General features: G+C 35.5%; 1 protein-coding gene across 1 annotated transcript in view; it reads right to left on the bottom strand.

Moving 5' to 3' along the window:
- MAP3K1 (mitogen-activated protein kinase kinase kinase 1) overlaps positions 1-13,829 on the bottom strand; it is a 78,751-nt gene that overhangs the window by 21,377 nt on the left and 43,545 nt on the right. Inside the window, exons 2-6 of the mRNA XM_072826491.1 lie at positions 13,190-13,340; positions 9,361-9,561; positions 5,319-5,519; positions 4,856-4,972; positions 4,341-4,489 (exon numbers count right to left, since the gene is read on the bottom strand). Coding sequence (XP_072682592.1) covers positions 4,341-4,489; positions 4,856-4,972; positions 5,319-5,519; positions 9,361-9,561; positions 13,190-13,340 — 819 coding nt within the window. The remainder of the gene's footprint in view (positions 1-4,340; positions 4,490-4,855; positions 4,973-5,318; positions 5,520-9,360; positions 9,562-13,189; positions 13,341-13,829) is intronic.

The raw sequence follows: 13,829 nt of genomic DNA, 5'->3' as shown, positions 1-13,829 counted from the left end.
TCTGGCCTGGGTATTGGCATAGGAAAGCAAGTTCTCATATACACTGCTAGTGGAAGTAAAAAATGAAATTTCTGGAAAGGGATTTGCTAGTATTTCTTAAATTACTTAATATAACATATCTATGACCTAAAAAACCTATTTTGTAGGATGCTATCCTACAGAGATATTTGGAATACATAAACAGAAAATTTGTTGCATTTAATAGGCAAAAAATTAGAGGTGTACTAAATGTTCATTAATTATGGCAATAGCAAAATAAATTGTAGCATATCTATATAATCTTATACAGCCATGAAAAAAAAGTAGTGTCTATTTTTGTACTGACCCAGGAAAATTGTTCCAGGTATCAAGTTTTTTTTTTTTTTTAAAAAAAACAAGTTTCAGATCAAAATATAAAGCATGACTTTTACATTTGTTTAAAAAACAAAGATGAGAGTAGTAGTAGTGTGAGTATAAACAAATAGTATAGAGAAGAATTCGATTTTCTTTATGTAATTTTTAAAAGTTGTATTAAACTGTTAAACAGTAGTTTTGTATGCAGCTCAGACTAGAGACAGGGGTTTTGTTTTCTACTTCATAAAGTTTTGTTGAACCACTTCATGATGTCATGAGTAGCTTTTAAAAATCAGTATTTTCCTTTATAATATAAAGATTAGGCTCTGAAATGCTAAAGAAGCTGCCAAAGATCATAAAATCACTTCATGGTAGGCTTAATTTCAGGAGAATAACTCATAATCTACTTACTTGTACAAATTTGAGTCTCTACTAACTTCAGGCTTTTCTCTGAGCCTAATATTACACTTCTACAACTTTAAGCTATAATTCCTGAAAAACAGGTCTGAATAGTTGACAGCAAAGTAACAGTTTCCTGAAAAACTTTCATAAAAGCTGAACAGGCCGAGCAAAGTCATGATGGATGATTCCTGAGGTAAAGGCACACGTACTAGTCTCTCTCCCTCCTGCTCATTTGCCCCTTCTAGCTCTCTTCATGATAATGAAGCTATATTGAGTGAGGAAATGCAAAATATGCATGCAGTAATGATAAAAATTAACAAAAAACACTGCAGAAATGATTTACACAACAATCTATAATAAAAATATTAATGGCAGAGATGATCCCAGGTCAAGTAACTTTCAAATTATACCAAAGTGAGCTTATTCAAAAGATTTAGAAGAAAAAAGAAAATTCCATAATTCAGTCCAATTGCAGGTACAACTTATTTCTTAAATGCTTTTCTGACTTCAGCATCCATTTATTGTTGGACATGAACTGTTCCTGTATTTTCATATTTTAAGAAAGCAGTAGAAACATTTCTCACTTCTACATTTCACATTTTCTTTTTAGCAAGTTTTTTTTTTAAGATTTATTAAAAAAAAAAGATTTATTTATGATAGACATAGAGAGAGAGAGAGAGGCAGAGACACAGGTGGAGGGAGAAGCAGGCTCCGTGCCGGGAGCCCCACGTGGGACTTGATGCCGGGACTCCAGGATCGCACCCTGGGCCAAAGGCAGGCGCTAAACCGCTGAGCCACCCAGGGATCCCCTTTTTAGCAAGTTTTATCAGAAGTAAAGTCATTTGAGTAGAGAGCAGGTATTAGTGTACTACAAGGAGATCAAATTAGTCTGTTGTGAGCTTTTGTAAATAAAGTTTTCCAGGAACGGAGCCCCACCCATTCATTCACTTATCCTTTGTGGCTATCTGAGCTGCAAGGGCAGAGGTGAGTAGTGACAGAGATGAATCTGTGACCTGATGAATCTTAAAGCCCCAAGTACTTAAAGTATAAAAGTCACTCATAATAATGCCACCTATTAAGAACCATTAAAATTTCTGTTCATTAAATATGTATGGATCCCACAATACCTTTATATGTAAAAACTGGGTTCATGTGTAATATACGGTATTATAACTTACATTTTGTTTCATGCCATTCAGTATTCTTCAGAAGCATTTTTTTTTTCAGAAGCATTAATTTTTTTAAAGATTTATTTATTTGAGGGCAGCCCGGGTGGCTCAGCGGTTTAGCGCCGCCTTCAGCCCAGGGCCTAATCCCGGAGACCCAGGATCGAGTCCCATGTTGGGCTCCCTGCGTGGGGCCTGCTTTTACCTCTGCCTATGTCTCTGCCTCTCTCTCTCTCTCATGAAAAAATTAAAAAAAAAAAAAAAAAAAAAGATTTGAGAGAGAAAGAGAGTGTGAGAGCGCAAGTGTGAGCCGAGGGAAGGGTGGTAAAAATTGGAAAGAATCCCAAATAGACTCCCTGCTGAGCACAGAGCCTTGCACAGCCTCAATCTCACAACCCTGAGAGGACACCTGAGCTGAAATTAAGAATCTGATACTTAACCAAGCCACCAGGCACCCCAGAAGCATAATTTTAATATCTGTATGAACTATTCCTGATATGAGTATATTTTAACCATTCCCTTGCTGGGTATTTCAATTTTTTGTATTATACTGTGACAAAGAGTCATATATATATAAATCTTTTGCATTTCTCAGATTAATTTTTTTTTCTTAAAAGTACACTTACTGCATCAAAATTTTTAAAGTATATTCAATTTGTCCAAATTCTGGCTTTAATTGTTTCTTATATAATTTAAAATTAATACAATGCAGTCAGGTCTCCAGATAAATTTCCTGTTTTGTTTTTTAAATTGTAGTCTTAAAAAAAAATTGTAGTCTTTAGATATAAAAATTTCCAATTACATGAAACATTAATCTACTTAGCTACACAGCATAATCCCAGTATATCAAGATTATAGCTTCTGTGGTTCCCCCCCCACAGATATAGTAAACCAAACAAATTAATAAAACCTCCATATTATGACTAGCCCATGTTTAGAAGTTATCTTTGTTCATTTTAGCGAGAAACTTTCTATTTTGACTTTGACTACCTGGTTTTAAACTTTTTTTTCCAAAATAAAAAACTACAGGAATGTGAATCAAAGGGAGGATGGTTCCAGAATAAGTCTGGCTCAGGAAGCTTAACAAATAAAGTTCATTTTTTTTTTCATCTATTTTGAAGAGATAAGGAGTTAAGGGAAAGAGACCTGAACAAGAAGTCAAGATACTGAGGTTCTGATTCTGCCTTTACTCAACTGAGCTGTTGCACGATCTCTTTTGGCTTCAGTTATCACCGAACCATGTGAAGTAGAAATCTCTAATTCCCAAAAAACTTGTAAAACAATTGATTCTAAAATCAATTCATTTAATCAAAAATAAGAAAATTCAAACTTTTACTTTTCCCATAGGTCTCTCCATTCTTTCCTTCACAAATCCCTTGGCCTGATTACATTCTATTCTTCATGAATTTTGAAGCAGTTACAACACTTAAAAAAAACTGATGGGATGAAGATGGGATTTAATCACTTAAGATTAGTGCTTCTCAAACAGGTCCCTCAGGAACATATCAGAAGTGCCCTTTTAAGAGAAGCAGCACTCCTTTCTGGAGTAATTTAAAAAACTCATTTTTACATTAAAACCAATGAAGAAACCCAATAAAGAACTTGGAAAAGAAAGAAAATTCACAGGTGTTTTGATAATACTACAGATTTGAAATTTTTTTTACACCCGTCATTTTGAGTGTAAAAATCCTTCACCATTACATATTCATTCAGACCCTTTAGCATTACGTGTTCATTCTTATCAGCAGTTAGGAAATGGAAGAGTTTGAGAAGCGCAGATTTTAAATAACTGTGATTAATGGCTACTTTATCTCTTAATTACTATCGATTAGTCTGTTTAGAAGAGCATCCTTGTATTCTCACAAGTAAAATAGCCTGTAATGAGAATTCTCTGGCAAGATCATTAAAAGAAGTGATGTCATTCAATTTAAAGGTCCTACATTTGAAAGTGATTTTGGAAAACCACTTTGGCTTGTATATGATTTGTTTATAAAAGAACTATAGAATATTTTTTATACAGTGCTTCAGCTTCACTGTCTGCAAAAGAGTGATAATCAGGTTGGTATATGAACAGAATTAGACACCATTTTAGGTGCTTGGCACAAAGTAATGACAGATAAACAGCAGCCACTTATATTTTATACTTGCCACCTGACTTTTTTTGTGAAATGACTATTATATTCTGATATTTAAGGTGCCAGTTTTCAACAGTGTAGTTGTTCAGGATAAAAAGTCCCTATATATGTATGCATATATGTGTGTATATACACACATACTTAGATGACCTTTAATATTGCTTACCCCTGATTTTAACTTTAAAAGTCAAGATTCAATAAGTAAATTAATTTAGAGCAATTTAACAAGAAGATATAAAAAAATACCTCTAAAATTAGAAAGTAACACTGGATTAATGCTTTTAATTCCTTAAAAAGTACTAACCTGTTTTCTGAACTAGATGTAGAAGTACTAGATGATGACAATGTATGAGAATTTGACATGCGTGAAACAAACTTCTGGATGGTGTTACGAGATGGAGCTTTGATCCTTGAGCTACGCCTACTGTGATATTTCTGGAACAAACTTTCAACCTAACATTGAAAAAAGACAGTAACAATGATATTCGTGCCATAATATACATATGAAGAGTTCTAGAGGTTGAATTATTTGTCTTTTATTTCATAAATTTTTCACAAAGCCAATTTAAGAGCTTCAAAAGTAATATATATAGGTTACTAAAGACAGTATTTTTATAGGTCAGTGTTTACTTTCTTTACAGTCTGGAAGAAAAAACTAATTAGTGGATTATAAGAGATAAGCCTCAAATAATAATTAAATATCTTCATGCCTTCAAAATGACTACTGTCTAATTAAATTTACACCTCATGGAAAATTGTCAAGAATGAGCCATAAAAATTTGTTAGTAATTTTACTCTAAAGCATTTATTAAAAGTTACCTCAAAATTCTTTAAAGTTTTTCTCCATAACATTGGATCTGAAGGTTCCAGTTGAAATACCCGGAGCATAACAAACAACAGATGAATACAAAATGTTCCACGCCCACAGCTGCAGTTCTAGAGTTAAAAGAGAACCTATGAGTAATAAATCTGTGGTTTTAAGATGATCACTTTTTTTTTTATCTTTTTGAGTTTAACAAAGTTGCTACTAATTTGCTTCATTATTCTTATATGGTAAGATATGTAAGGATATGCAAGAAAAGTATATTAAGTATATTAAGTATACTAGAGACCTTCACAAGTACATTAAATAAAAATGTTTATTAAGTAAACACAAAATATACTTTAAATTCACTTTAGTTTACTAAAGAAAATTAAGTGATGTAACTTTAAGAATGCTATGGTATATACATCTGAGTTAATACCAGATACTAATAAAATGTAAAATGGTCAAAGATCCTACCTGAGGCCCAATAAACACCCGGTATTTATTGTCCGGGCTGTCTCCTCCAATCAGGAAAGAGTTGGGTCCTATTTGTTGCAATAAGTACAGCCTGGCTCTCATAACTTTGTTTACACGGCGGTTTGTCTCCTCTGGGCTATATGGTGAGAAGCCATCTGGTGAAGGGGCTCTTCGAGGTGGTGTGATTCTCCCACTCTGAAACTTCACAACATTGTTTTTGTATTAAGTAAATTGCTTACTTCTTGATAAGACACAATTACCTAAAAAAGGGTCATACCAGATGGCCATGTGGCATTTTATATTCTGAAAAAATGCTCCAAAGTATAATGGAACAAAATGCATTTTACAAATGCTTTTATCTGACATACCGCATCACAAACTTCTAAAATCTCAGTTATCCCTGTAACTAATGATACTTAGCTGATTGAGACAAATGTGGTAATTTTACAAAATGTAAATATTTGAGTACTTTGAAAAGTATTATGTAAACCAAGATAAAAAAGCATAAAGATGACTTATTTCTAGTGATAAAAATTAAAATCCAATTTCCTGGCTTCCACTTAAGGTGTTACTAAATGCTCTTTTGCAACTGGTAATTTATAAACACTAACATGGAATTCCTCCTGTGGTAGACTCTATAGAGAACTAATGGCAAGTGACTCTCCCCAGACTAAGGCATTTACTTTACTGAAGGCTGACAAAAACACCTGTGGTAAAGGTGATATATACGACTCATTCCACTTCACTGATTCTCCTAGAACTTGGGTTTTTCCATCAATGCCCAGTGGAAATTCTAGTTCTTTTTATGCCTAACTTAATTTTTAAAGATAATAAACGTTGGTGAGAACAAAGAATTAGAACCCTCATACAGTGCTGGTGGGAAAATAAAATGGTACAGCTGCTTTGGAAAACATGAACCAGCAGTTCCACTTCCAGGTATAAACCCAAGAGAAGTGAAAAGATATATACACAAACAGATTTGTACACAAATGTTCCCAACAGCATTATTCATAATAACCGTGAATAGAAACAATTCAAAAGTCCAACTAAATGAATGGACAAACCAGATGTGCATATCCATACAAAAGAATGTTATTCTATAGCTAAAAATGGAGTACTTCCAAATATAATTAGAGAACTATGTTGATTGGAAATTTATTCTGAATGTTAAACCAACAAACAAAAAGAACAAGAATGATATGGCATAGATAACTTTTGTTTTAAAATATATATGTATATGGCAAAAATCAATGTATACACTGATTAATAAACATAGTTTGTGGGGGAAAAAAACCCAGAAAACAGAACAAAAACAAATGGGGTACTGATAAAATTATACCACAGATGAACCTTCAAAACATGATCCTAGGTGAAAGAAGCCAACAAAACACCACATACACTACATGATTCCATTTACTGTTTATGAAATAACCAGCGTGGGCAAATTATATATAGACTCCAGAAAGTAGAGTAATGGTTGCCTAGGGTTGGGGAGACTGCTAATTGGCCTGGAGTTTCTTATGGGGGTGATGAGAATGTTTTAAAGTTGACTGTAATGACTGGCTACAACTCTGAAAAGACCAAAACCAATCAATAGTATAATTTAAAAAGGTGAATTGTATAGTATAGGAATTATATCTCAATCCAAAAAAAATACTGATTTTTTTTTAATGGGCAGTTATTAAAAAGTAAAGAAGAAACAAGTACACATGCACATGCTATAGACCTAAGTATTCAGACTATGGATATGCTCACAGATGTGTAAAATGATACATATATAAAAAGTATGTTTGCAATACTGTTTTTTAGTAATGAAGAGGAAAATGCATGATATCCATTAGTATGTAGAGTTCATTAAATAAACTATGATTTATCCAGATAATGAAATGCTAACTTGGTGTTTAAAAAAATGAGGGATAACTTTGACTAACATATATCCTAAAGTGAGGGAGGGAAGGGGAAATGCAATTCCGTATATACTTGTGGTAGACTTTTATACTTTGATGGCCCCTATAAACCACACCTCCCAGCATTTATACCTTTGTGTGGTCCCCCACCACACTAATTCTGTATTTGCAACTAGCATGTTACTACTTTTGGGCAATAAGGCATTAGGAAACAAAGTGACTTCATAAAAGCTTCCAGACTGGATTTGCCCTCTTGATAGCCTTTTTTTGGGGGAGGTTGGGTGGGGGAACTTAATAGAAATTTGTCTCATAGTTCCAGAGGCTAGAAGTCCAAAAACAGGTGTCAGCAGGGTTCTCTCTGAGGACGAAGAAAAAATCTGTTCCATATGCTCTCCTGGCTTGCAAAACGTGGTGTTGCAACCCAGCTTCCATGCTATGAAGAAGAGATGCCAACAGCCTCCAACTGTTCTAGCATCCCAGCTGAAGTACCAGACACATGATAAGGAAGCATCTTGGATATTCCAGCTTCAGCAGGTACGATGGGGAACAGACAGAAGTCATTCCTGCAGAGTTCCACCTAATTTAGAGATTCATGAGCTAATAAAGACTTTATAAGCTTTAAAAAAATAGCTCATTTAAAGATGTGTCAACATAAAGCAAATAAATACTGTTGGGTATCTTGGGCTTTATTTATTTATTTACTTATTTATTTAGTATCTTTGGCTTTAATGTAAAAAGATTTACTTAAAATTTACTTCTGGAAGGATTTTTTTCTTTTTAGAGTTTATTTATTTGAGAGACAGAAATAGCGAGAGAAAGCAGCAGACCCCTTGCTGAACAGGAAGCCTGAAGCATGGCTCAATCCTAAGACCCTGAGATCATGACCTGAGCCAAAGGCAGCAGTTTAAATGACTGAGCCACCCAGGTGCTGCTACTTCTAAAAGGATTTTTTTATGCGCTGATCTGAGGAAAACCAAATCTCCCCCTTGTGGTCATGATCATAATCATTCTATTATCCACTCATTTGCTCTTCAAGTTTATAAAGTAAATTTTAACTTGCATTTCTGCCACTAGAAGTCCCATTCTTCCACTCTTTCTCTCTCTCTCTCTCTCTCTCTCTCTCTCTCTCAGAAAGTCAGCACCTATCACTTTGCCAATCTCTTTGAAGTCTAATTTAATACAGACAACTGGATTCTCATCCATGCTTCTACAGTGAGCCAGCTGTGATAATGATGTTTTGGTTACAATACATGAAGAAAACGTGGCTTCACAAATAAATGTAGCTGGAAAAGGTATTTTAAAAGACTCTTCCAATAATTATGAATGCAGTTCTTTGATAACTCCCAAGAAATGGTTTCTTAAAGAATGTGATGTAGAATCTGAAACCACACCAACCAACTTTTCCTACTGTGCGATTATATATGAAAAATAATCACATTTGATAGCATCACTAATCTCATTATAAAATTCTTTTAAGTACTGGGAAACTGTCAAGTTTAAAGTAGTAGATATGAATTTCCTGAAATTCTAATTTTTGCTTGAAATCTCACTAGTGAAGGGACCTGAGTGGCTCAGTGGTTGAGTATCTGCTTTCAACTCAGGGCGCGATCCCGGGGTTCTGGGATTGAGTCCCGCACTGGGTTCCCTGGGAGGAGCCTGCTTCTCCCTCTGCCGTGTGTCTCTGCCTCTCTCTCTGTCTTTCATGAATAAATAAATAAAATATTTAAAAAAATAAATCTCACTAGTGAAAAATAATTTGTTGTCTTTATTGAAGTTCCTTCCTTCACTTGTCTTAAGTATGCCACAAATACCCCAGGAAGGCTACAATTTCTGTTGTTATAGCTTTAATTTAGATGAATGCATCAGCTTTACCCACCACTGTAAATATTAATGCAGTGAAAGAGGCAAGTAACATCTCAGTTTTCTTAGAAAATATGTTTTGAAAAAAGAAAAAAAGAAAAAAAGAAAATTTGTTTTGATTTAATGGATCCACTGGAAGGGTCTCAGGACCTGCTTTCCTCCCCGAACCAAGGGTCTGTGGGCCACACCTGGAGAAATGCTGCTCTAACAGATTGCTGTCAAACTTTTCTGTAAAGTTGTAGAAAGTTAACAAACTTGTTGAAACGTTAACTTACAGGCACCGGGGAAACTCTTTTTCTCCGAACTCCCGGAGATTCGGACTTCACTGTGCGACCAGATGGGGAGCTGCCAGGAGAAGGACTGCGTCGGCCTTTAGCAGTGGGTGATGCAGTGCTTGCCTGGCCTTCTCCTTGAGACTCAGTAGCCAGATTGTGAATTTCAGAACCATCTCCTTTAGTAGGGATTGGTTTTACCACCTAAATTAAACAAATTTACTAGTTTGGTTACTTAAAAATATAAGAAAAATAAGTAAATACAACAAAGAAATAAAGTCCTTTTCATTACACAATGCTATACAAATGTAACAGTATATCAACTTTCATTTAGTATTACTTCAAGCAATAAATGTTAAGACTATTTTTATCCACAGATTTCATTCATTTAGGCTTCATCACTAGTTAAGACGTTATACATAATTTTAGAATTTAGTACAATCTGTTATCATGTGCCCTAAATTACTTAACATTCAAAATCAACAATCATAGGTTAGTAAACAAATGTGAAAAATAAGTACTTTTACCTTCTACAGTTAATTTATTCAACTAGATTCAAGGAGACGTTTTCTTATTCATTTGTATTGACAAAATGCAGGATCTTGAAAACAATAATGGGCATAATTTAAGTGCCCAAATAGTCTGATTAATATATTTTGCCTTTTTTGGCAATGTTTTATGACAATAGTTTGGACATATATTTCAGAATGACTAAAAGAAGCTACACATTTGAAGAGCAGTCTGTCAAGCAGAAATGAAGGTTGCAAGGTCTGTTGTTTCTCAACAGACCTAAACTAGCTGTGACTATAGCCTTAGCCAACCTTCCCTGCCTTTCTTCCACTACTCTCCTACTGTTCTACTTGCCAGCTGCTATGCCTACCAAACATGACTAACCTGATCTCTTCCTGGGCTTCCACTCCTACTCTCCCTCCTAATCCACATCTCTAGCTTGCAGCACACCAGAACACTCTAGCCTTCACCTGGTGAAAACTGCCATCTTGGTTAACTCCCTTTACAAATGCACACTTAACTCTATCAGCCTAACACATTTTTCTTCTTTCTAATCTGTTACTACTCTCTGCCCACTCCACATGTTTTTTTGTTTTTTTTTGTTTTTTTTAATTTTTATTTATTTATGATAGTTACAGAGAGAGAGAGGGAGGCAGAGACACAGGCAGAGGGAGAAGCAGGCTCCATGCACCGGGAGCCCGATGTGGGATTCGATCCCGGGTCTCCGGGATCACGCCCTGGGCCAAAGGCAGGCGCCAAACCGCTGCGCCACCCAGGGATCCCTGTTTTTTTGTTTTTTGCATTCAGTCACATACTGTTCTGTGATATTTCATGCTTTTGTTTTTATTTAATAAGTTACATTTTCATAATTGGAGATACTTGTACATCACTTATGTTTCAAGGACCTGATTTAATATATATATAAACATAATAAAAACAAACAAAATCAGACTTTCCAAGTAGATTATAAATTTCTAAAGGGTAATATGAAATCTGTAAACTATGAGATGTAGGGTAGTATAACTGAACTTAAGGACTACGTGTTATGTGTCTTATTCCACGAATCTCTTCCCTCTTTACCTCTGTCCTACATACAGGTAACATACTTGAGGATTTGACAAAAAGGTTTCAGTGAGAAAAAACAAAATTTGGTCTTAGATAAGTGAATGTCCTTAGTTTATATGTAATAAAGAACTGGCTTTTCAAAAAGTTGTGATTTCTGCTTTATGGTATTCTCAAAAGACTTAGACTTTCCACCACCACAGGGAGCTCCAGAAAGCAGCATATTCAAACTTCATATGGCTTAAAGTTCTTTATATTAATTGGGCAGAAATTTACCCCTTCTATAAACTGTTTAAACAGAACTTTCTCTTTTTTTTTTAAAGGTTAGTTTATTTATTCATGATAGACAAAGAGAGAGAGAGAGAGAGAGAGGCAGAGACACAGGCAGAGGGAGAAGCAGGCTCCATGTTGGGAGCCTGATGTGAGACTCAATCCCGGGACTCCAGGATCACGCCCTGGGCCAAAGGCAGGCACTGAACCACTGAGCCACCCAGGGATCCCTAGAACTTTCTCTTTTCTAAGATAAATTCTGTATTTCTTTCTTCATCTGAATCCTCTGATATGATTATTGAAACTGTAGGGAGTTCTCACCGTACTACTTCACATGAAAAACAAATGGAAGAAATGTGGAAGCTTAGCTGGAAAGGAAAAGACTCATGGGTAATGTGGTAGCTTAGCTTAAAAAGTTGGTATATAAAGGAACAGTTATATTCTATATTAGGTCCCTGGGTTAGCACCAGTGGGTAAAATGTGCAACACTAACGCAGTTCAATGATGACGTATATCTATGTGGCTACTGAGCATCTGAAACATGGTTAATGTGGCTGAGGAATTAAATTTTTACTTAAATAGGCAAGTGGGGGACACCTGAGTGGCTCAGTTGGCTAAGCATCCCACAATTGATTTCAGCTCAGGCCATGACCTCAGGGTTGTAAGATCAAGCCCCATGTCAGGCTCTGCACTATGCATGAAGCCTGTTTAAGATTCTCTCTCCTCCCTCTGCTTCTCCCACCCCCTCTTAAAAAAAATAAAGGCAAGTAGGATGAATATAGGCCTAGATGATCACATAGCTAAGGGAAATGTCAAATGAATAGTTTACTCAATAACTTTTATGGTTATTCCCACCATCCCTTTGCCCTCCCCCAAATGTAATAAATTTTAACTTGTCATCTTTTTTTTTACAGAACAAACAAAAAGCAAATAAAACCCTGCTGATACAAGGCACCTAGATGGCTCTGGTTGAGCATCTGCCTTTGGCTCAGGTTGTAATCCTGGGGTCCTGGGATCAAGTCCCACATCAAGCTCCCCAGAGGGAGCCTGATTCTCTCTCCACCTGTGTCTCTGCCTCTCTCTGTGTCTCTCATGAATGAATGAATGAATGAATGAATGAATAAATAAATAAATAAATAAATAAACAAATAAAATCTTAAAAAAAAAACTGCTGATACAGACAGATAACTGGGTCACTTAACAATCAAGATCTACATCCTTTATAAGAAAGACAAAAAAAAAGAAAGACAAGTACATTTCATAGTATTTGTATGCTTTAGAAGAAAATAACTATGGCAAAGTATAGAGTATGCCTTTCCTAATCCCAGGATCTAGATTTTCTTTCCCCAAACCTTGGGTATCTTTTAAATTTACCTCAAACCCTATGAGTCTATTCAACCTGTTTGGTTTTCTGGATTGATTTCTGGAACTCAGATCTTTGGATCCTCCCTTAGAGACAGACTATCAAAATAAAATGAGGGATCCCTGGGTGGCTCAGCGGTTTAGTGCCTGCCTTTGGCCTGGGGCATGATCCTGGAGACCCGGGATCAAGTCCCACATCGGGCTCCCTGCATGGAGCCTGCTTCTCCCTCTGCCTGTCTCTCTGCCTCTCTTTCACTCTGTGTCTCTCATGAATAAATAAATAAAATCTTTAAAAATAAAATAAAATGAGAAAAAAAATGCTTTTCTTTTTCTAAGGTACAATATAAATCTTTACTAAAAGGATTTTAGATACTAACAGTAGAGGGCAGTGTTGCTTTAAGCATTACCTCCCCAACCCAGCCAGCTTAGTTTCTCGAACAGTTTAAGATGATTAGTGAGCATAATTTTAGCTATATTTTGTTCCAAGGGGCTAGAATATCAAGCAAATGAAACAACTGCATTTAAAATCAAGAAAAAAAAAAAAAGCTTACAAGAGGATCTGTGGATACTTAATTTCCCATTTCCTCCTACTCTTTTTTCCTTACAGCAGGTAACCCAAGTGACTTACCACGGGGCCTCTCCTGTTTCTCCTTTCCAGCCACTCGTGCTTCCAGGCAGGCATACAGGTTGCCTTCAGTTTCTCCCTAATCATTCGTTCTTCTGGGCGATCGTCCATCTTGTGCAACCCCTTGAGAGTTTCTTTATTCTCCATCTCACGACTAAAATGCAGGGAGAAACAAGAATGAGGTTAATATATAAAGAATAATTTCCAAGAGCAAATAGTACTTTATACTTTCAATGGACATATAACTAAAAAGATAACTGCTAAAAACCCTCAAATGATTTAAGCCAAGAATAAAGTATCGCTGTGAATCATCCCCGTATTGTTGTTCAACACTGCATGATAATGTGAGTTTAAAAATGCCTTTAAAAAGAAAATATATTTAGAAGGTGCAGACTTACTAATAATACTAATGCAGAATCTTTGTTTCCAGGTAGTTAACAAAACGGATCCCAAGACATTAAGCATGGCATTTATGAACACATTCATGAGCACTGCATTGTTGCCAATTATACCACTCGCACATCCTAAAGTATTTAAGACAGTTATTTAGAAGAGTATTTTACTACTGTAGGATTTCCAATAATTTAAGGATTTCCAGGATTTCTAATAATTTATCCAAACAGTTATAATAATTTAAGTCAAT

The sequence above is a fragment of the Canis lupus genome, chromosome 5, assembly GCF_048164855.1.
Source record: "Canis lupus baileyi chromosome 5, mCanLup2.hap1, whole genome shotgun sequence".
Taxonomy (NCBI): Eukaryota; Metazoa; Chordata; class Mammalia; order Carnivora; family Canidae; genus Canis; species Canis lupus.
Note: the sequence above shows the minus strand (reverse complement) of the source record. Positions and strands in the feature narration are given on the sequence as shown.